This window comes from Scyliorhinus torazame, chromosome 12 (assembly GCF_047496885.1).
Source record: "Scyliorhinus torazame isolate Kashiwa2021f chromosome 12, sScyTor2.1, whole genome shotgun sequence".
NCBI lineage: Eukaryota > Metazoa > Chordata > Chondrichthyes > Carcharhiniformes > Scyliorhinidae > Scyliorhinus > Scyliorhinus torazame.
This window is the reverse complement of record NC_092718.1, coordinates 223124993-223148824: the sequence shown is the minus strand read 5'-3', so window position 1 is coordinate 223148824 and position 23832 is coordinate 223124993. Positions and strand designations below refer to the sequence as shown.

Genomic DNA, 23832 nt, shown 5'->3' with positions numbered 1-23832 from the left:
GTCTGGCAGCATCTGTGGGGAGACAAAAGAGTTAACGTTTTGAGTCCAGCGACTCTTTGTCAAAGCTAACACAGTAAGAAGTCTTACAACACCAGGTTAAAGTCCAACAGGTTTGTTTCAAATCACTAGCTTTCGGAGCACTGCTCCTTCCTCAGGTGAATGGCGCTCGACTCATCGATCGACAGCTCCAACGCGCCACAGGAAAAAAACGCACCGACCTCCTCAGAAGACAAACACGGGACACAACCGACAGAGTACCCTTCGTCGTTCAGTACTTCCCTGGAGCGGAGAAACTACGACATCTTCTTCGCAGCCTTCAGCATGTCATCGATGAAGATGCTAAAGTCATCCTCACACCCCCACTACTTGCCTTCAAACAATCGCGCAACCTCAAACAAACCTTGTTTGCAGCAAACTACCCAGCCTTCAGAACAGTGACCACGACACACACAACCCTGCCATGACAATCTCTGCAAGACGTGCCAGATCATCGACATGGATGCCACTATTACACGTGAGAACACCATCCACCAGGTACGCGGTACATACTCGTGCGACTCGGCCAACGTTGTCTACCTCATACGCTGCAGGAAAGGATGTCCCGAAGCGTGGTACATTGGCGAGACCATGCAGACGCGGCGACAACGAATGAATGGACATCGCGCGACAATCACCAGGCAGGAATGTTCCCTTCCGGTCAGGGAACACTTCAGCAGTCAAGGGCATTCAGTCTCTGATCTCCGGGTAAGTGTTCTCCAAGGCGGCCTTCAGGACGCGCGACAACGCAGAATCGCCGAGCAGAAACTTATAGCCAAGTTCCGCACACATGAGTGCGGCCTCAACCGGGACCTGGGATTCATGTCGCATTACATTCATCCCCCACCATCTGGCCTGGGCTTGCGCAATCCTACCAACTGTCCTGGCTTGAGACAATTCACACCTCTGTAACCTGGGGTTACCCCTCTCTCTGGATCGGTAAAGACTTAATTACCTGCAAATGCTCGCATTCTAAGTCTTGTCTTGCATCTTTGACTTTGTCTATATTGTCATTTGAGAGTACCTTTAAGATATGGAAGTTTAAGCAATGTACCTTTAAGAAAACAGTGATGTCAGAGAGTGGGTGGAGCTGAGCTCAGGTCAGCCATTTTGAAGTTTCAGTTTGGAGGAAAGGAGCTTGGGAGTGTCTGTGTTTTGCAGTGAGCTGGATCTGCTGTGATCTCTGCCATGAAAGACTATCTCTGGATCATTTGGGTGATTTAAACTCATAATAGTAAAGCCTTTAACCTGATGTGATTCTGTTTAAAGGTGTTAATTCTCTTGGAAGTTTGAAGGAACATTTTGAGGAATTATTTACTGTTGTAATATTTTCGGAGTTATCTTTGAAGTAAGGGGTGTTAAGAGATCCAATGTTTATTTAAGATGTTAAGTTGAGTTCATGGAATAAACATGGTTTTGTGTTTAAAAACCCACGTTGTTTGACTCATGGGAAATGGCAAAAATTCAGTTGCAAATTAAATAAATGGAACATGAGACAGAATTAAAGCGGCTTGAATACGAAAGAGAGAGAGTGGAAAAAGAAAGAGAAAGAGATAGAGAGGGGAAAGAAAAGGAGAGAGAAGAAAGAAACAATGAAAGAGATAGAGAAGAAAGGGAAAAAGAGAGAGTTTGAACTTCGGAAAATGGCTCTGAAACATGAAAATCAGTTAAAATTGGCAGACGCAAAGGGACACGTACAGTTGGAGGAGATGGATGAGGATAATGAGACAGAGAGTCATAATCGAAGAAGTGGTGGGGATCTATTTAAATATGTCCAAGCATTGCCAAGGTTTGACAAGAAGGAGGTAGAAGCCTTTTTCATTTCATTTGAGAAGGTAGCTAAACAAATGCAATGGCCACAGGACATGTGGGTATTACTGATTTAAACAAAGCTGGTAGGTAGGGCTAGTGAACTATTTGCATCACTACCGGAGGAGGTATCTGGAACATATGAGGAGGTGAAAAAATCCATCTTAAGTGCATATGAGCTGGTGCCTGAAGCTTACAGACAACGGTTTAGAAATTTAAGGAAAGAATTTGGTCAAACGTACATGGAGTTTGAAAGGCTCAAACAGAGTAATTTTGATAGGTGGATAAGGGCTTTGAAAATAGGCCAAACGTATGAAGCTCTCAGAAAAATTATACTTTTGGAGGAGTTTAAAAATTCAATTCCTGATGTAGTGAGAACTCATGTGGGAGAACAGAGGGTTAAAACTGCGAGATTAGCAGCGGAAATGGCAGATGATTATGAATTAGTTAATAAATCAAAGATTGGTTTCCGACATCAGTTTCAGCCGGTGAGGGATAGAAACTGGGGACATGAGAAATACTCAAGTGGTAAAGGTAAAGGTGATCTGATGGGAGACAATAAACAGAGTGTACCTCAGATTTAAAAAGAAATCCAGGAGGGTGGAAAAGAAACTTAAAAGTTTCAGATGTTTTCACTGTAATAAACTAGGCCATGTAAAGTCACAGTGTTGGTGGTTGAAGAAAAGCACTGGGAAGGCTGATGTGGTAAAACAGGATAAGACAGTGGGGCTTGTTAGAGTGGTAAAGGAAAGCCCAAGGGAAGCGAAGGAGGCGAAATGATTGTACAGCCTGTTCAAGAAGTAATTGTTAAGAAGGTGCCAGATGTCTTTAAAGAATTTACTTGTGTGGGTAAAGTTTACTCATGTGTATCAGGAGGAGCAGGTAAAGACGTCACAATTTTAAGAGATACAGGGGCTAGTCAATCTTTAATGGTAAGAGATGAGGAATTATGTAGTTTGGGAAGAATGTTGCCAGAAAAGGTGGTGATATGTGTAATTCAGGGTGAGAGGAATAGCATTCCATTATATAAGGTAAGGTTGGAAAGTCCAGTGAAGAGTGGTGAAGTGGTAGTAGGAGTATTAGATAAACTATCTTGTCCAGGAATACAGTTTATCTTGGGTAATGATATAGCTGGATCGCAGGTGGGAGTGATGCCTCCTGTGGTTGATAAGCCAGTGGAAAATCAGACAACTGAAGGGTTGTAGGACGGATATCCTGGGATTTTTGCGGATTGTGTAGTAACAAGGTCGCAAAGTCACAGGTTAAGACAAGAGGAGAAATCAAAGAGTGAAGATGAAGTTGAAGTGCAATTATCAGAAATGATTTTTGATCAGATGGTTGAAAAAGAACAAGAACAGGTGGAGGATGAGGCGGATATTTTTAGTTCAGGAAAATTGGCGGAGTTACAACAGAAAGATGTAGAAATAAAATGGATATATCAGAAAGCATATACGGAAGAGGAATTTGAGAGTATACCAGAGTGTTATTACCGTAAAAATGATGTCTTGATGAGAAAATGGAGACCTGTACATATGCAGGCGGATGAAAAGTGGGCAGAAGTTCATCAAGTAGTATTGCCGGTAGGGTATAGAAAGGAGGTGTTGTGAGTTGCACATGAGGTACCAGTGGGAGGTCATTTGGGAATAAGGAAAACTCAAGCTAAAATCCAGAAACATTTTTATTGGCCTGGACTACATAAAGATGTAGTTAAATTTTGTCAATCATGTCACACATGTCAAGTGATAGGGAAACCTCAAGCAGTGATAAAACCAGCGCCCTTAATACCCATTCCAGCATTTGAGGAAACTTTTACGAGGGTCATAATTGATTGTGTAGGACCACTTCCTAAAACAACAAGTGGGAATCAATATCTTTTGACTATAATGGATATGTCTACTAGGTTTCCAGTGGCCATTCCAGTACGTAATATTACAGCTAAAAGGATTGTGGAGGAGTTACTTAAATTATTTACTAGATATGGACTACCCACAGAAATTCAATCGGATCAAGGATCAAATTTTACTTCAAAGTTATTCAAAGACGTTATGGATAGCTTAGGAATAAAACAATTTAAATCAACTGCATACCATCCAGAATCGCAGGGAGCATTAGAAAGGTGGCATCAGACATTAAAGACAATGTTGAGGGCGTATCGTCAAGATTATCCAGAGGATTGGGATAAAGGAATTCCATTCGTATTGTTGGCAATTAGGGATGCACCTAATGAGTCTACCAAATTTAGTCCTTTTGAACTAATTTTTAGTCATGAGGTAAGAGGACCACTTAAATTGATTAAGGAAAAATTGATGGGTGAGAAATCGGAAATTACACTATTGAAAATGAAAATCGCTTATTGTCACAAGTAGGCTTCAAATGAAGTTACTGTGAAAAGCCCCTAGTCGCCACATTCCGGCGCCTGTTCGGGGAGGCTGTTACGGGAATTGAACCGTGCTGCTGGCCTGCCTTGGTCTGCTTTAAAAGCCAGCTCTTTAGCCCTGTATTGGATTACGTGTCAAATTTTAGGGAACGATTAAATAGAGCAGGTGAATTGGTTAGACAACATTTGAAAGTTGCACAAAATGTGATGAAACGGGTAGCGGACAAGAAATCCAAAGTTTGTAGTTTTGCCAGTGGGGATAAAGTTTAGTGTTGTTACCAGTAGTAGGTGAGCCTTTAAAAGCTAGGTTTTGTGGACCGTATTAGATTGGAAGGAAATTAAGTGAGGTGAATTATGTGGTCAAAACACCAGATAGAAGGAAGACTCACCGAGTGTGTCATGTGAATATGGTTAAAAGTTACTTTGCAAGGGAAGGAGAGAAAAAGGAGGTTTTAATTATTCTAAGTCAAAGTGACAAACCAAATCCAGATGACTATGAATTTGACATACCTCAAATGAAATTGGAAAATGAGGATGTTCTTAAAAATTGTGATGAATTGTTAAGTTACCTTACAGAGGAAAAACGAACTGACCTGAAAGAGTTATTGATATCACATGGGCAAGTTTGTAGAGATAAATTGGGAAGTACTAAAATGGCTATACATGATGTAGATGTGGGAAATACTGTTCCTATCAAACAACATCCATATAGACTTAATCCTTTAAAATTGGCACAAGTTCACAGAGACATTGGGAGTATGCTGAAGAATGGCATAATTGGGTTGCAGCCAATGGAGCTCATCCATAGTGATGGTACCTAAACCAAACGGTACCCAACGGTTGTGTGTGGACTATCGAAAGGTGAATGCAGTTACAAGAATGGACTCTTATCCTATCCCACATTTGGAGGATTGCATTGAGAAAGTGGGACAATCCGCTTTTATTTCCAAATTGGATTTATTGAAACGTTACTGGCAAGTACCTTTATCTGAAAGGGCGAAGGAGATTTCAGCTTTTGTGACTCCAGGTGGTATATACCAGTTCAAAGTTATGCCATTTGGCATGAAAAACGCCCCAGCAACATTTCAACGGGTAACTAATAAAGTTGTTTCAGGATTACCCAAGTGTGCGGTATACATCGACGATTTGGTAGTTTTCAGCCAGACATGGAAAGAACATTTAAAACATCTGAGGGAGTTATTCGATCAACTTCAGGAGGCGGATTTGGTGATAAACCTAGCCAAAAGTGATTTTGGAAAAGCCCAAGTCACTTTCCTTGGCCATACAATTGGACAGGGTCGACTGACCCCACGGGATGTGAAAACAAAAGTTATTGGGGAGTTTCCGATACCCTCGACACAACGGGAAATAATGCGATTTCTTGGTATGAGTGGATTTTACCTGAAATTTGTACCAAATTTTAGCAGTGTGGTCGCTCCACTGACGGACTTGCTCAAAAAGCGTAACAAATTCAAGTGGACAGCGGAGTGTCAACAGGCATTTGACGGCCTGAAGGCTGTGTTAACCACTGCTCCTGTGTTAGTGATCCCAAATTATACCAAACCCGTCAAAGTGGTTGTTGATGCGAGCGATGTGGGCGTAGGTGCGGTGCTTCTACAAGACGACGGCGAAGGGCTAGAGCGGCCTGTTGGTTAATTTTCAAAGAAATTGAATTCTCACCAGAAAAAGTATTCGACGATTGAGAAGGAGACTTTGAGTTTGGTGCTGATTTTGCAACATTTTCACATTTATGTGACCAGCAATCCGTCTGACACCGTTATATATACGGATCATAATCCATTGATGTTTTTGGAGCGATTCCGGAATAACAATGCACGGCTGTTTCGCTGGAGTTTATTGTTATAGCCATTTCATTTAAAAATAGTACATGTGGCAGGACGGGAAAATGTGATAGCCGATGTTTTGTCACAAATGTGATCAATTGAGAAGGTTTTCGGTTGGAGGAAGAAGAACAAAGAAAAATGGACTATATTATTATACCTGTTTGAGTGTGTTGTTTTCTTTAAATGAAAATGTATATTTACTGTGTGCATTTCTTAGTGGATGGTGCAAAAGTGAAAAATGAAACCAACTTGAAGTTGATGGGTTTTTTTTCTTGGGGGGAGGTGTCATGTGAGAGTACCTTTAAGACATGGATGTTTAAGCAATGTACCTTTAAGAAAACAGTGATGTCAGAGAGTGGGTGGAGCTGAGCTCAGGTCAGCCATTTTGAAGTTTCAGTTTGGAGGAAAGGAGCTTGGGGAGTGTCTGTGTTTTGCAGTGAGCTGTATTTGCTGTGATCTGTGCCATGAAAGACTATCTCTGGATCATTTGGGTGATTTAAACTCATAATAGTAAAGCCTTTAACCTGATGTGATTCTGTTTAAAGGTGTTAAGTCTCTTGGAGGTTTGAATGAACATTTTGAGGAATTATTTACTGTTGTAATATTTTCGGAGTTATCTTTGAAATAAGGGGTGTTAAGAGATCCAATGTTTATTTAAGATGTTAAGTTGAGTTCATGGAATAAACATTGTTTTGTGTTTAAAAACCCATGTGTCCATAATTGTAATCCCACACCTAGGGAACAAGCCGTGTGCTCGGAAAAGCAACAAGTACATTAAAGGGGGAGGTTGGTTGAACTCCATGATACATTTTGGGGTTCTGAAAACGCCTCGCCCATAACAATATATATGTTTCTGGAACATACCTCTTCATTCACTTGAGGAAGGAGCAGTGCTCCGAAAGCTAGTGATTTGAAACAAACCTGTTGGACTTTAACCTGGTGTTGTAAGACTTCTTACTCTGCTCAGGCCAGTCCAACGCCGGCATCTCCACATCCTGATTTTAAATAACCATAGATTTGTCCCAGCTACATTAGATGCTGGGTTTATGGAAGAGGGCCGTCTGGGGATTAAATGCTTTGAAGACCTGTTCCTAGGAAGGAAATTTGCGGACTTTGGATTTGGATTTGACCGAACTGGCGGAGACTTAGCAATTACCCAGCGGTAATGGTTCAGATACCTCCAAATCAGGGCCTTTCTGAGAAAGGAGGTGGGTCCATTCCCAATGTTACCGCCCCCGGACTACAGGATAGGCTCCTGTCGGAGGATGGAATTGGGAATGGCAAGATCTACGACGTATACGGAGAACTGGCCAAGAAGGAGGAAGCTTCAATTAAGGTTTTTTCGCAAAGTGGGAGGAGGAACTAGGGGTGTGTGCGATGTGAGGATGGATTTGGAAAGAGGCACTGCGTAGGATTAACTTGTCCTCATCATGCGCCAAAATTAGTCATGTGCCAGAGTGAGTCAAAGTTGTACTTGGGCAGTACAGTGGTGCAGTGGTTAGCACTGCTGCCTCAGGGCGCCGAGGTCCCAGGTTCGGATCCCGGCCCCGGGTCACTGCCGTGTGGAGTTTGCACATTCTCCCCGTGTCTGCGTGGGTTTCACCCCCACAACCCAAAGATGTGCAGGTTAGGTGGATTGGCCACGCTAAATTGCCCCTGAATTGTGAAAGAAATTGGGTACTTATATTTATAAAAAAATGTTAAAACAATACAGCCGGGGTTGTGGGGTACAGTAGCCATTGTTTATTTGGGGGTATAAGTGGGTTATTTTGCTTAAAAAACTATTTGGGGGTTGTGGGTGGTTGGATTATACATATGGGGGGTTTGTACCATGTTATATTGCTACCATGTTATATGTATTATGGATTGTTCATTATTGCTCTTTGATTGTTTCTGTTTCTGTACTTTTTTGGTATACCTTCAATAAATTATGTTTTTTTTAAATGTTCTCAACCCTCTGACTTATCACTAACCATTCTCACATTGTATGTTTGTTCTTTCAGTTTAATACCATCCTTAACTTCCTTGGTTAACCATTGGTTGATACATCCCCTTCTTAGAACTCTCTTCCTCACTGGGATATATCTTTGTTGTGAGTCATGAACTATTTTCAAAAACATCTGCAGTCCTCCCACATCCAGCCATAAATGGTGGTGGACAATTAAACCACACACTGGAGGTGGAGGCTCCATAAATATCCCCATCCTCAATGTTGGAGGAGCCCAGCACACAAAGATAAGGCTGGAGCATTTGCAACAATCTTCAGCCAGAAGTGCCGAGTGGATGATCCATCTCGGTCTCCTCCGGAGGTCCCAGCATCACAGATGTTAGTCTTCAGCCAATACGCTTCACTCCACGTGATATCAAAAAATTGCTGACGGCACTGAAAACTGCAAAGGCCGTGGGCCCTGACAATATCCCGGCAATAGTACTGATGACTTGTGCTCCAGAACTTGCCGCACCCCTCGCCAAGCTGTTCCAGTGCAGCTACAACACTGGCATCTACCCGGAATGTGGAAAATTGCCCAGGTGTGTCCTGTACACAAGAAACAGGACAAATCCAACCCAGCCAATTACTGCCCTATCAGTCTACTCTCCATCATCAGTAAAGTGATGGAAGTAGTCATCAACAGAGCTATCAAGCGGCACTTACTCAGCAATAACCTGCTCACGATGCTCAGTTTGGACTCCGCCAGGGTCACTCGGCTCCTGACCTCATTACAGCCTTTGTCCAAACATGGACAAAAGAGCTGAATGCAAGAGGTGAGGTGAGAGTGACTGCCCTTGACATCAAGGCAGCATTTGACCGAATATAGCATCGAGGAGCCTTAGCAAAACTGGAGTCAATGGGAATCAGGGGGAAAACTCTCCGCGGTTGGAGTCATACCCGGCACAAAGGAAGATGGTTGTGGTTGTTGGTGGTCGATCATCTCAGCTCCAGGACATCACTGCAGGAGTTCCTCAGGGTAGTGTCCTCGGCCCAACCATCTTCAGCTGCTTCATCAATGACGTTCCTTCCATCATAAGGTCAGAAGTGGGGATGTTCGCTGATGACTGAACAATGTTCGGCACCATTCGCGACTCCTCAGATACTGAAGCAGTCCCTGTCCAAATTCAGCAAGACCTGGAATTGTCCAGCAATTTGATATTGATCCAGGCTTGGGCTGACAAGTGGCAAGTTACATTCGAGCCACACAAGTGCCAGGTAATGACCATCTCCTACAAGAGAGGATCTAACCATCATCCCGTGATATTCAATGGCATTCCCATCGCTGAATCTTCCACAAGCAACATCCTGGGGGTTACCATTGATCAGAACCTGAACTGGACTAGACACATTAACACTGTGGCTACCAGAGCAGGTCAAAGGCTAGGACTTTTATGGCGTGTAACTCACCTCCTGACCCCCCAAAGCCTGTCCACCATTTACAAAGCACAATTCAGGAGTGTAATGGAATACTCTCCACTTGCCTGGATGAGTGCAGCTCCAACAACACTCAAGAAGCTCAACACCAGGGGCTGTTTAGCACAGGGCTAAATCGCTGGCTTTGAAAGCAGACCAGGCCAGCAGCACGGTTCAATTCCCGTAACAGCCTCCCCGAACAGGCGCCGTAATGTGGCGACTAGGGGCTTTTCACAGTAACTTCATTGAAGCCTACTTGTGACAATAAGCGATTTTCATTTCATTTCATTTCACCATCCAGGACAAAGCAGCCCTATTGATTGCTCCTCCTTCCACAAATATTCACTCCTTCCACCACTGACGAACAATGGCAGCCGCATGTACCATCTACAAAATGCACTGCAGTAACTTACTACGGTTCCTTAGACAGCACCTTCCAAACCCACGACCACTACCATCTAGAAGGACAAGAGCAGTAGATACCTGGGACACGAACACCTGGAGGTTCCCCTCCAAGTCATTCACCACCCTGACTTGGAAATATATCGCCGTTCCTTCACTGTCGCTGGGGCAACATCCTGGAACTCCCTCCCTAACAACACAGTGGGTGTACCTACACCTCAGGAACTGCAGCGGTTCAAGAAGGACGCTCACCACCACCTTCTGGAGGGAAACTAGGGATGGGCAATAAATGCCGGCAGAACCAGCGAGGCCCGTAAATGAATTTGAAAAAAAGACATTGCAAATCCTTGGAGAGATATCACCAACGCTGCCTCTGCAAAATCCTGAAAATCCACTGGTGGATAGGCTTACCAACGTGAGTGTCCTCTCCCAGACCAATATCCCCAGTATCGAGGCATTGGTCATGCTTGACCAGCAACGATCAGCTGGACAAATTACCCGCATGCTCGACATGAAACTCCCAAAACAAGTGGGCTAATCCAAGCTCCACAATTGCAAGCGACCTCGAGGAAGGCAGAGGAACCCCTACAGAGAGACTCTGAAAGCCTCCCTAAATAAATGCAACATCCCCACTGACACGTGGGCATCTCTTGCCTTAGAACCCACAAGCTGGAGAAAAAGCATCTGCGAAGGTGCCAATCACCTCGAGCGTCACAGGGTGGAACATGTGGAGGTCACGCATAAACAGTGGAAGGACAGTGGAAAACCCAGAGCGTCCCACCCACCTCATCAAACACCACCTGCCAAACCTGTGGCAAAGTCTGCGGATCCAGGATTTTTCAGCCATCGCAGAACCCACCTCCACAGAGTGGAAGCAAGTCCATCTCAACGCTGAGGGACTGCCCAAGAAGAAGTGTTGGACTGTGTGTCAAACTTTAGGGAGAGATTAACTAGGGCTGGTGAGTTGGCTAGAAAGTATTTAAAATTGTCACAGCGTGTGATGAAAAAAAAGAGGCGGATAAGAAATCAAAAATTTGTAGGGCGAAAGTACCAGTATTGTTACTGTAAGGATCCTTCCTGTTTGTTCTTGTTTATTCCCTTACTTTCCCTTTCTTTTATTTTTTGCTGCTACATTTGTCATAGGGGTGTCCCTTTAAGAAAGGGTTTTGTCTTATCACATGGCTCCAGTGATGTCATTTTGTGGGTGGAGCTGGGCTGTGGCTGTGAGGTTTTTTGAGTTTCACTTTCAGTTTGACTGCTGTGGACGACAGACAGGAGAAAGAAGAGATTTGGCCCGTCTCTCTCTTTATTTCCATTTTAAATATCTATTCCAGTAAAAATCACCTTGGCGGTGGCTTTGTGCCCTTGTTACTACACAATCAGGAAAAGTCCCAGGATATTTGTCCTTCCACAATTCAGCTGTTTGATGTTCCACTGGCTTATCAACCACAGTAGGCATCACTCCTACCTGCGAACCAGCTATATTACCAAGATAAACTGTATTCCTGGACAAGATAGTTTCTCTATTAATCCTACTACCACTTCACCACTCTTCACTGGACTCTCCAACCTCAAAAACGCCTGAGTCTCTCTCTGAAAGAGCCATTGTCCACAACACACTTCCTATGTAAATTTGAATATAACACCTGAAAAGCAAACACTTCAGCTGAAAATATGCTCACTATCTATAAGTTCACTAAGCCAACCCCAATCACGGAAGATAGACTTTTATCCCAGACGAGCCCCCAATTTTGTTATGGGTCAGGGCTTAGAAACTCCAAAGTATATTATGATGGCCACCTGACCTACAACCTTTTTGTTGAATTTGACTAGGATGAGCACAGGAGCCTTCCCTTCAGGTGTGATTCAACAGTCTTCCCAGACATTTTAATCAAAATAAGCTTTCTTCGAAGAACTTAGTTAACATTTAGATAAACACACTGCAAGAATTGTTATCAATTACAAACATAAAGACACCACCCAGCTAGAGTAATCTATATATAACACTTAATGAATTCCCCCTTAACTGTTCCAATTCAAAACCAAAATCCACTGAAACAAAAAAAAGTATTCAAGGCATACTGTATTTCATTTGACTAAGACTGGTCTTGGTTCCTGCCATTCTGATCCGGTTTTCAACTAGCAGATTCAAATTCCTTCCAGAAAGCAATTATATCTCCAAAGCGATCACCAAGGTGATTTTTACTGGAATAGATATTTAAAATTAAAAGAGAGACAGGCCAAATCTCTTCTTTCTCCTGCTTGTAGTCCACAGCAGTCAAACTGAACGTGAAACTCAAAAAACCTCACAGCCACAGCCCAGCTCCACCCACAAAATGACATCACTGAAGCCATGTGATAAGACAAAAACCTTTCTTAAAGGAACACTCCCATGACACATTTTTGATCCATGGTTGTTTAATGGACCTGTGACTTTAAGGCAAAGCTGCAGCCTGCTTCTTCAATTCAAACAGGAAGATCCAGAAGGCCGTGCTGTCAGTGATGACCCGGATTGATTGATGAGGCTGGTGGCCAATTAATTGGCCTAAAGGGTTGTGCTCTGCCCTGTAACAGGTGGTGATCGGTTCTGTTCCCACTGCAATGGTTCAGAGACCTAAAGAACTTTCAGTTTCACTTTGGCAGCTAAGGGAGAAAACCTCTTTTTCCCACTCTATTTTACCCTGAAATAACCGGCTAATTCTCACCAAAACGTCACTGTGGGAATCAACTCTCTCTCCGCAGAAAAGGCTGATGCAAGCAAAATCCATCATCTGATAACTCTCTCTGCAGAACAGGCCAATGTGAAACCAGGGGCCTTTCCTGGAATATCTGTGAGTAAGATATTTATAACTGCACGGAAGATTATTACAGGTTGTAAACCCGAGACTTTAATCCACACTCATACTGTGAAGAATGTGCAACAAAGAACTCATCATCGGAATGAAAGACTCTTATCTTTTGATCTTAATCTTTATTATTTTTCCCCTTTCCAACCATCTGTGTTTGTCTGTCTTGTGTGTGTGGGTAGAGGGTGGGGCAAAAGGGAGAGTCAGGTATTTGCTTGTCATTAAGCAGCTGTCCTCACTGCATATTTCATATTTGTTCTTGTTATAAATAAACAGTAATTTGTTTAAACTTACAAACCTGTGAATGTTATTATTGGACAGCCAAGGGCCAAAGATTTTTATACGAATTATTGGCTAATTCACTTGTATTGTGACTGCAGCAGTGGGGCTGGCATTAACTACACACTTGCCCAAGGTCTTGTAACATTATCAATGATAGGTGAACAATTAGTAGATATCATAGAATTTATTTACAGTGCAGAAGGAGGCCATTTGGCTCATAGAGTTTGCAGCAGCCCTTGCAAAGAACACCTACTCAAGCCCACGTATTTACCCTATCCCCATAACCCACTAACCCCCACTTCACCTTTTTGGACTCTAAGGGGAATTTATCATGGCCAATCCACCTAACCTGCACATCTTTCGACTGTGGGAGGAAACTGGATGACCCGGAGGAAATCCACGCAGACACGGGGAGAACGTGCAGACTCCACACAGACAGTGACCCAGCCGGGAATCAAACCTGGGACCCTGGAGCTGTGATGCAACTATGCTAACCACTATGCTACCGTGCTGCTCCTGAGGGCATATAGTGAACCTTATCAAATTGAAGGGAATTGAGTGAGGTGAATTATTTGATAAGAACGCCAGATAGAAGGAAAACTCACAGAGTGTGCCATGTTAATATACTCAAAAGGTATCTTGATAGAGAAGGAAAGAAGGAGGAGGTGTTAGTCATTGTAACTCAGAGAGAAGACATAAATCCAGAGAATTCTGAATTTGACATGCCTCAAATTAAATTGAATAATGAGGAAGTATTAAGAAATTGGGATAAAATATTGAGTTCCCTTTTGAAGGAAAATCAAATTGACCTAAAAGAGTTATTACAATCACATAGAGCTGTACGTGGGAATAAATTGGGAAGTACAAAAGTAATTATACATGATGTAGATGTAGGAAAGGCTATTCCCATTAAACAACATCCATACAGGCTCAATCTACTAAAGTTAGCACAGGTACAAAAGGCAATTGACAGCATTCTTGAGGATGATATCATCGAAGTGAGTTGCAGCAATTGGAGTTCACCTTTTGTCATTGTACCGAAACTAAATGGAACACAATGATTGTGTGTGGATTCGAGTAAAGCCAATACAGTTACAAAGTCAGATTTCTGTCCTATTCCTCGTTTGGAAGAATGTGTTGAAAAGGTGGGACAAGTACATTTTATTATCGAACTTGACTTGCATAAAGGATATCAGCAAGCACCTTTATCAGACGGGGCGAAGGAAGTTTCGGCTTTTGTTACGCCAAATGGTCTGTATCAATTTTTGGAATGAAGAATGCACCAGCAACTTTCCAATGATTAACCAACAAAGCCATTTCTGGGCTCAACAATTGTGCAGTGTACATTCACGATTTGGTGGTGTTCAGTCGAATGTAGAAGGAGAATTTGGACCAGTTAACAGAATTATTCGATTGACCACAGGAAGCTGGATTGGTGGTAAATTTCTCAAAAAGTGAATTTGCGAAAGTTCAAGTCACATTCTTAGATCATACAACTGGACACGGTTTGATGGCCCCACGGATTATGAAAACAGTAGCCAGTGGAGAGTTTCCAATACCACCAACAAGGAGAGAAGTTCTGAGATTTCTTTTTTTTTAAATCTAGAGTACCCAATTCATTTTTTTTCCCAATTAAGGAGCAATTTAGCGTGGCCAATCCACCTATCCTGCACATCTTTGGGTTGTGGGGGCGAAACCCACCCAGACATTCTAAACTAAATATTCTTCAAAAGACATATTCGACCATTGAGAAAAAGGCATTGAGTTTGATCTTGACGTTACAACATTTTGACATTTGGTAACATTCCATCGGAGACAATTGTATATACAGACCCTAATCCATTAAAGTTTTTGGACAAGTTTAAAATTCAAAATACAAGACTGTTCAGATAGAGTTTATTGTTACACCCATTTACATTAAAAATTAAACATGTGGCAAGAAGAGAAAATGTGATTGCCAATGCTGTGATGTGTGAGAAGACTGAAATGAACTATACGTTTGAATATTTAAAATGTAAAATGATATATTATTCTTATAGAGTATAAGTTTCGTGTAATTATGAGAATTCTTCAGTGTTAAAAGGCTCTGGAAAAATGAAGCCATCAGTTTATATTGCTGGTTCATTTATTTTTAAGGGGGGGAAGTGTGATGAATGCAGGATTTTAGATATATTGGATTACAAACATTTGGCAATTTAAGGGTTAAACGCCTGGGTTAGAGTGTGTTTGACTGCAGAAGTCATGTTTTAAAAATAATCTTGTTTTGCAAGAAAGCTTTTAGGAGCCTGAGTAAAAAGCCTGGGCTAATACACTGTTGTTTGATTACGTGAAGTCCCTGGGGAGTTAATTTGGTTTCAGCTTGGGAAGATAATGCCATTGCTGGGTGGAGCTAAGGCATTCAGACATTTTTTTTTAATAAACATTTTATTGAGGTATTTTTTTGGCATTGTAACAGCAGCAATATAAACAATGTAGCATTCAGACATTTTGAGAAACCTTTGGAGTTGAGTTCTTATCTGGCGACCAAATAAAATCATTTGTTCTACAGTAGGATAGTTTTAAAAAGATGAATAGTATTTGAAGCAATGCAGACTTGTCTGAGGACAAGGGGAAGCTGAACAAACCAGTTAAAACAGCTTTATTGAAGATATCCAGCCAGAGTCTATTCTGGGAAACAAGCATTACTCTGTGATATTGGGATGTAGGATGGATTGAGAGCTGTATGTTTTCCTTTCTTGTCGTTTAATTGGGAATAGAGATAGTAATTAAGGGTATTGTATTTACTGTATTGAGAAGTACTGTTTAAGGGGTTTTCAGCTATTTCCGGGTGTGATGTTAAAGAGTTTAATACTGCATTAATAATAAAGTTTTATTTTAATGATAATAATCTTGATTAGTGTCATAAGTAGGCTGACATTAACACTACAAAAAGTTACTGTGAAAATCCCCTCGTCACGGCGCCGAGTTCCCAGGTTCGATCCCGGCTCTGGGACACTGTCTGTGTGGAGTTTGCACATTCTCCTCGTGTTTGCGTGGGTTTCGCCCCCATAACCCAAAAGATGTGCAGGCTAGGTGGATTGGCCATGCTAAATTGCCCCCTAATTGGAAAAATGAATTGGGTACACTAAATTTATTTTAAAAAAAAGAAAATCCCCTAGTCGCCACACTCCGGTGCCTGTTTGGGTACACAGAGGGAGAATTCAGAATGTCCAATTCACCTAACAGCATGTCTTTCAGGACTTGTGGGAGGAAACCGGAGCACCCGGAGGAAACCCACGCAGACACGGGGAGAACGTGCAGACTCCGCACAGACAGTGACCCAAGCTGGGAATCAAACCGGGACCCTGGCACTGCGAAGCAACAGTGCTAACCACTGTGCTACTGTTGGGAGAAATACCGAAATACCAAAAACCGAATCCCTATTTCATTGCGCAATCACTCCTGGAGCGAAGTATTCTTTCCGCGCAGTCAGTCATACAAAATAAAATAAAGTATTGAGGCTTCGGTCCAATATCCTAGCCACTAGCCAGTATCTTGAAATGAAAATGAAAATCGCTTATTGTCACAAGTAGGCTTCAAATGAAAAGCCCCTAGTCGCCACATTCCGGCGCCTGTTCGGGGAGGCTGGTACGGGAATTGAACCCGTGCTGCTGGCCTGCCTTGGTCTGCTTTCAAAGCCAGCGATTTAGCCCAGTGTGCTAAACCAGCCCCTAACCTGGTATTGGGGAATGAGCCTGGGCAGGTGGTTGAGGTATCAGGGGCGCCATTCTCCGACCCCCGCCGGGTCGGAGAATGGCCGTTGGCCGCCGTGAATCCCTCCCCCGCCCCCGCCGAAGTCTCCGGTACCGGAGATTGGGCGGGGGCGGGAATCGGGCCGCGCCGGTTGGCGGGACCCCCGCTCAATTCTCCGACCCGGATGGGCCGAAGCCCCGCCCAGAAATTGCCTGTCCCGCCGGCGTAAATCAAAGCTGGTATTTACCGGCGGGACCAGGCGGCGTGGGCGGGCTCCGGGGTCCTGGGGGGGGCGCGGGGCGATCTGACCCCGGGGGGTGCCCCCACGGTGGCCTGGCCGGCGATCGGGGCCCACCGATCCGCGGGCGGGCCTGTGCCGTGGGGGCACTCTTTCCCTTCCGCCTCCGCCACGGCCTCCACCATGGCGGAGGCGGAAGAGAATCTCCCCACTGCGCATGCGCGGGAAACTGTCGGCGGCCGCTGACGCTCCTGCGCATGCGCCGCATTTCCGCGCCAGCTGGCGGGGCACCAAACGCCATTTCCGCCAGCTGGCGGGGCGACAAACGCCATTTCCGCCAGCTGGCGGGGCGGAAATCCCTCCGGCGCCGGCCTAGCCCCTCAATGTTGGGGCTCGGCCCCCAAAGATGCGGAGCATTCCGCACCTTTGGGCCGGCGCGATGCCCGTCTGATTGGCGCCGTTTTTGGCGCCAGTCGGCGGACATCGCGCCGTTGGGGGAGAATTTCGCCCCAGTAGTGGAACATTTTGGGAGTGGTGACCACAATTCCGTACGTTTTAGGGTACCATTGGACAGGGATGAGGGTAACCCTCGCGTTAAGGTGCTAAACTGGGGAAAGGGAAATTATGATAACATTAGACAGGAATTGAAGAATTGGGATTGGGTGCGGCTGTTGGATAGGAAATCAACATCGGACATGTAGGAGTCTTTCAAGCGACAGTGATTAGGATTCAGATAAGTCATGTTCCTGAGAGAATGAAGGATAAGTATGGGAAGTTTAATTTGGATAACAAGGGATATTGTGAACCTTGTCAAAAAGAAAAAGTAGACTTTTGTACGGTCTAAAAGGGTGGGGACAGTTGAAACCCATGAGGAATATAAAGACTGTAGGAACGTACTTAAGTTGGAAATTAGGAGAGCTAGGAGGGGGTCATGAAAGTTCCTGGACAAGTAAGATTAAGGTGAATCCCAAAGCTTTTTATTCAGATGTAAAAAGCAAGAGGGTGAGGGCAGCATGGTGGCGCAGTGGTTAGCACTGCAGTCTCACAACGCCGAGGTCCCTGGTTTGATCCCGGCTCTGGGTCACTGTCCGTGTGGAGTTTGCACGTTCTCCCCGTGTCTGCGTGGGTTTCGCCCCCACAACCCAAAGATGTGCAGGGTAGGTGGATTGGCCGCGCTAAATTACCCCTTAATTGGAAAAAATGAATTGGGTACTCTAAATTTATGAAATAAAAAGTAAGTGGGTGGCCAGGGAAAGGATTGGACCACTTAAGGGCAGTGGGGGGAATCTATGTGTTGAGCATATTATTGGAGAGAATTCTCAGGGACAGGATTTATACCCATTTGGAAACAAATGGACTCATTAGTGAGAGACAGCATGGTTTTGTGAAGGGGAGGTCGTGCCTCACTAACTTGATCAAGTTTTTTGAGGAGGTGACAAAGATGATTGATGAGGGGAGGCAGTGGATGTTGTTTACATGGACTTTAGTAAAGCCTTTGACAAGGTGCCTCATGGCAGACTGGTACAATAGGTGAAGTCACACAGGATCAGAGGTGAGGTGGCAAGATGGATACAGAACTGGCTCGGTCACAGAAGGCAAAGGGTAACAGCAGATGGGTGTTTTTCTGAATGGAAAGTTGTGACTAGTAGTGTTCCACAGGGATCGCTTCTGGGGACTCTGTTGTTTGTAGTATACATAAACGATTTGGAGGAAAATGTATTCAATCTGATTAGTAAGTTTGTGGAGGACACCAAGGTTGGTGAAGTGGCAGGTGGAGTGTTGAGGATTGTCAGAGGATACAGCAGGACATAGATAGTTTGGAGACTTGGGCAGAGAAATGACAAATGGAGTTTAATCCAGACAAATGTGAGGCAATGCATTTTGGTCTGTCTAACATAGAGGGGAAGTATACCGTATTCTTTTGTCTACTATGTAGAACATAGAACATACAGTGCAGAAGGAGGCCATTTCGTCCATCGAGTCTGCACCAACCCATTTAAGCCCTCACTTCCACCCTATCCCCGTAACCCAATAACCCCATCTAACCTTTTTGAATACTAAGGGCAATTTATCATGGCCAATCCACCTAACCTGCACGTCTTTGGACTGTGGGAAGAAACCGCAGCACCCAGAGGAAACCCACGCAGACGCGGGGAGAACGTGCAGAGTCCGCACAGACAGAGACCCAGCGGGGAATCAAACCTGGGACCCTGGTGCTGTGAAGCCACAGTGCTATCCACTTGTGCTACTGTGCTGCGTGCTGTATGTACTGTGTATGTTCCCTTGGCCGCAGAAAAATACTTTTCACTGCACTTCGGTACATGTGACAATAAATCAATCAAATCAAATCAAATCATCAAATAAATGGCAAAACTCTTAGGAATATAGAAAGTCAGAGAGATCTGGGCGTGCAGGTCCACAGATCTTTGAAGGTGGCAACACAAGTGGAGAAGGTAGTCAAGAAAGCATACGGAATGCTTGCCTTATTGGACGAGGCATTGAGTATAAAAACGGGCAAGTCATGCTACAGTATTATAGAACCTTGGTAAGGCCGCACTTGGAGTATTGTGTACAATTCTGGTCGCCACAGTACCAGAAGGAAGTGGAGGCTTTGGAGAGGGTGCAGAGGAGGTTTACCAGGATGTTGCCTGGTCTGGAAGTTGTTAGCTATGCGGAGATAATTATTTTTCTTGCTTCTTTGGATATACTTCCTCTGTTTTTTGTTTCTTCCTTGTTTTTAGTTTTTTTGGTTTCTCAGTGTGCATATTTGTAAGTATACCAATAAAAACATTTTTTTAAAAAGATATCCAGAGAGGCTGAATAGACTCGGACTGTTAGAACAATGGAAGTTGAGGGGCGACCTGAAAGCGGTTTAAAAGATTATAAGGGGCATGGCTGGAGTAGATGGGCAGGCATTATTTCCCAGGGTGGAGGGGTCAGATACCAGGGGGCATAGGTTTAAGGTCTGTGGGGCAAAGCCATTAAAAAAAAAATGATTTAGAGTACCCAATCAATTTTTTCCAATTAAGGGGCAATTTAGCGTGGCCAATCCACCTAACCTGCACATCTTTGGGTTGTGGGGGCGAAACCCACGCAGACACGGGGAGAATGTGCAAACTCCACACGGGCAGTGACCCAGAGCCGGGATCGAACCTGGGACCTCGGCACCGAGAGGCAGCAGGGCTAACCCACTCCGCCACCCTGCTGCCCCCTCGTGGAGCAAAGTTTAGAGGAGATGTGCGAGGCAGGTTTTTTACGCAGAGGGTGGCGAGTGCCTGGAATGTGTTGCCAGGGGAGGTTGTGGAAGTAGATATATTAGCAGCGTTCAAAAGGCATCTTGACAAATACGTGGATAGGATGGGTATAGAGGGAGCCGGTACAAGGAAGTGCTGAGGGTTTTGGCCAAGGTTGGTATCATGACCGGTACAGGCCTGGAGGGCCGAAGGGCATGTTCCTGTGCTGTATTGTTCTTTGTTCACTGTTGGGGTCTGATCTGGGATCGTAATACTTGCTAGGCCATAATTTGTTGCCTGTCTCTAATTACCCTTAAGGAGGTGTTGGTGAGCAGTCCACATGGTGTAGGTCCACCCACACTGCTGTTAGGGAGGGAGTTCCAGGTTTTTGGCCCAGTCACATTGAAAGAACAGCGATATCATTCCAAGTCAGGATGGTGTGTGATTTGGAGTCGAACTTGCAGAATGTGGTGTTCCCATGTGTCTGCTGCCCTTGTCCTTCTAGGTGGTAGAGGTCGTGGGTGCTGTCAAAGAAGCCTCGGTGAGTTCCTGCAGTGCATCTTGTAGATGTACACACGGCTTCTACTGTGTGGCAATGGGGAAGGGAATGAATATTTAAGTTGGTGCATGGTGGGATACCAATTAAGTGTGCTTTTTTGGACTGGATGGTTTGGAGCCACTTGAGTGTTGTTGAAACTGCACTCCCGATTTGTGCCTTGGGGTCTCAGGAAGTGAGATACTCAACACAGAATTCCCAATCTCTGATCTGATCGTTTAGCGACAGTATTTATAAGGCTGGTTGCTGGTCACTGGTAAGATGGTGATAGTGGGGCTAATATCATTGAATGTCAAGAGACAATGGTTAGGAACATAAGAATTAGGAGTAGAAGTAGGCAATTCAGCCCTTCGAGCCTACTCCTCCATTCAATCAGATCATGCCTGATCTCTTCCTGGTCTCAAATCCACCTCCCCACCTGTTCCCCATATCCTTTTAAGCCATTAAAAAAAAAATGATTTAGAGTACCCAATTGATTTTTTTTTCCAATTAAGGGGCAATTTAGCGTGGCCAATCCAACTAACCTGCACATCTTTGGGTTGTGGGGCGAAACCCACGCAGACACGGGGAGAATGTGCAAACTCCACACGGACAGTGACCCAGGGCCGGGATTCGAACCCGGGTCCTCAACGCTGCAGTCCCAGTGCTAACCACTGCGCCACATGCCGCTCTATTAACCCATTTTTTAATCAAAAATATATATATATATTTTTTAAAATAATTTTTATTAAAGGTTTTCATAAAATATCAATAACAAAATGAGAAAGAAAAAAGAACCCAACAGGGTTAAGTACAAAACACAATCTAAAAAAGCAACCCCCAAACCCCTCCCCCCCTGTACATAAATAATAAATTAACATTAACACCCCGACTTAAGACAACAGGTGTATACACCCCCTCAGACCCTTCCAGTATAAATAACATAAACAAAAATAAAGTAACCCCCCCCCCCCGAGCTGCTGCTGCCATTGACCAATGTCTATCGTTCTGCCAGAAAGTCTAAGGACGGTTGCCACCGCCTAAAGAACCCTTGTACCGACCCTCTCAAGGCGAATTTCACCCTTTCCAATTTAATGAACCCTGCCATATCGCTGATCCAGGATTCCACGCTTGGGGGCCTCGCATCTTTCCACTGAAGGAGAATCCTTCGCCGGGCTACCAGGGACGCAAAGGCCAGAATTCCGGCCTCTTTCGCCTCCTGCACTTCCGGCTCCTCTGCCACCCCAAATATTGCGAGCCCCCAGCCCGGTTTGACCCTGGATCCTACCACCCTCGACACCGTCCTCGCTACGCCCTTCCAAAATTCCTCCAGCGCTGGGCATGCCCAGAACATATGGGTGTGATTTGCTGGGCTCCCTGAGCACCTAACACACCTATCCTCACCCCCAAAGAACCTGCTCATCCTTGTCCCAGTCATGTGTGCCCTGTGCAGCACCTTAAACTGTATGAGGCTGAGCCTCGCGCATGAAGAGGAAGAGTTCACCCACCCTAGGGCATCTGCCCACGTCCCCTCCTCAATCTCCTCCCCCAACTCCTCCTCCCACTTACCTTTCAACTCCACCACCGAGGCCTCCTCCTCCTCCTGCATCACCTGGTAAGTTTCCGAGATCTTCCCCACTCCCACCCCCCCACCGCCCCCCCGAGAATCAAAAATATATTGATCTCTTTCTTGAAACCATTTAATGACTCGGGTTCCACCGCTCTTTGGGGCAGCGAGTTCCACAATTTCACCACCCTCTGCGAGAAGTAGTCCCTCCTCATCTCAGTTCTGAACCCATCGCCTCTGAACCTTTAACCGTGACCTCTCGTTCTAGATTGCCCCACAAGGGGGAACATTTGGTTGACGTTTACTTTATCAATTCTCTGTCGTTGGCGATGGCCATTCGTTGGCGCTTAAGGGGCGTGAATGTACTTGCGTTATCCAGATCATGCTGCATTTGGACGTGGACTGCTTCAGCGTCTGAGGAGTCGCAAATGGCGCTGAACCATGTGCAGTCATCCGGGAACGTCCCCACCCCTGACCTGCGGATGGAGGGGAGGTCACTGATGCAGATGGTCGGGCCCAGGACACTCCTGCAGGGATATGCTGGGAACTGAGATATCTGGTGTCATATTTTGTTTTGTAATACTTGTGTAAAGTGGCTTGCGGTGATGCTAAAGGCTCTATATAAATATAAGTTGTTGTTGTGTTTTGAAGGCAAAACATTAATTCCAAAAGGTTTAATAGGAAACATCTTTCTTTTTGGTGAGATGCATAGAGCAGTTTATTTTTTGTATCTATATGATAGATAATGCTGGTTTACTTACAACTTTGCCTTTTTATATTTACGTGTACATTCTGTGCTCTATACGCCCACAGACTGTGTGTAGGTGGCTGGCGCTATATCTGCAGTGCGCCTGGACACAGCGGCCTTCGCCTCTCTTTGTGTCTGCACACCGCTGAGCCGCTGCACCCGCGCGGAACGCTCAGCTGAAGGCGCGGTGCCCGGCACTTGGTGCTTTGTGCCTTCCCCTCTGCCCCCGCCCCTGACGGAGCAGAGAGGCCTGCGCCCGGGTATCCTTGCGCGGCGCCGCCCTTCCCCCGCCCCCAGTGCGCAGGCGCGCGGCCGATCCGCAGACAGGCAGGCGAAAGAGAGCCGCATCACCGCCCCGGGAGTGGGAGGAGGCGCAAGCGCTGGGGCAGCCGTGCCCGGATCTATACCCTGCCCATCCGCCATTTTGGCAGCTGCTCGGCGGCGGCTGCGAGCTTTGGTGTGTCGGCGGCTCGGCGCTCGCTGCCTCGGTGTCTGCCTCCTGCCTCTCCCCCATTGCCTCCCTCTCGCCTGCCCAGTCAAGGGGGAAAAAAAGGGGAAAACGCCAGCGGTTTGAAAAAAACCCCCAGCCACATCCTTCTCCCTCCTTCCCCCCCCCCCCGGAAAAAACAACAGCACCTCCCCCGGCCCGCCCGCACCGTCCACCCAGCGCCTCACCTCCGCCGCCAGACAACATGGAGGACCGCGAGGACCTCGTCTACCAGGCTAAGCTGGCCGAGCAGGCTGAGCGATATGACGGTGAGTGATGTTTTGGAGGGGGGG

General features: G+C 45.2%; 1 protein-coding gene across 1 annotated transcript in view; it reads left to right on the top strand.

The window, feature by feature from the left end:
- The first annotated feature begins 23477 nt into the window (after window positions 1-23477).
- ywhae1 (tyrosine 3-monooxygenase/tryptophan 5-monooxygenase activation protein, epsilon polypeptide 1) overlaps window positions 23478-23832 on the top strand; it is a 58614-nt gene continuing 58259 nt past the window's right edge. Inside the window, exon 1 of the mRNA XM_072470000.1 lies at window positions 23478-23808. Within this exon, the coding sequence (XP_072326101.1) occupies window positions 23745-23808 (64 nt within the window). The 5' untranslated portion in view covers window positions 23478-23744. The remainder of the gene's footprint in view (window positions 23809-23832) is intronic.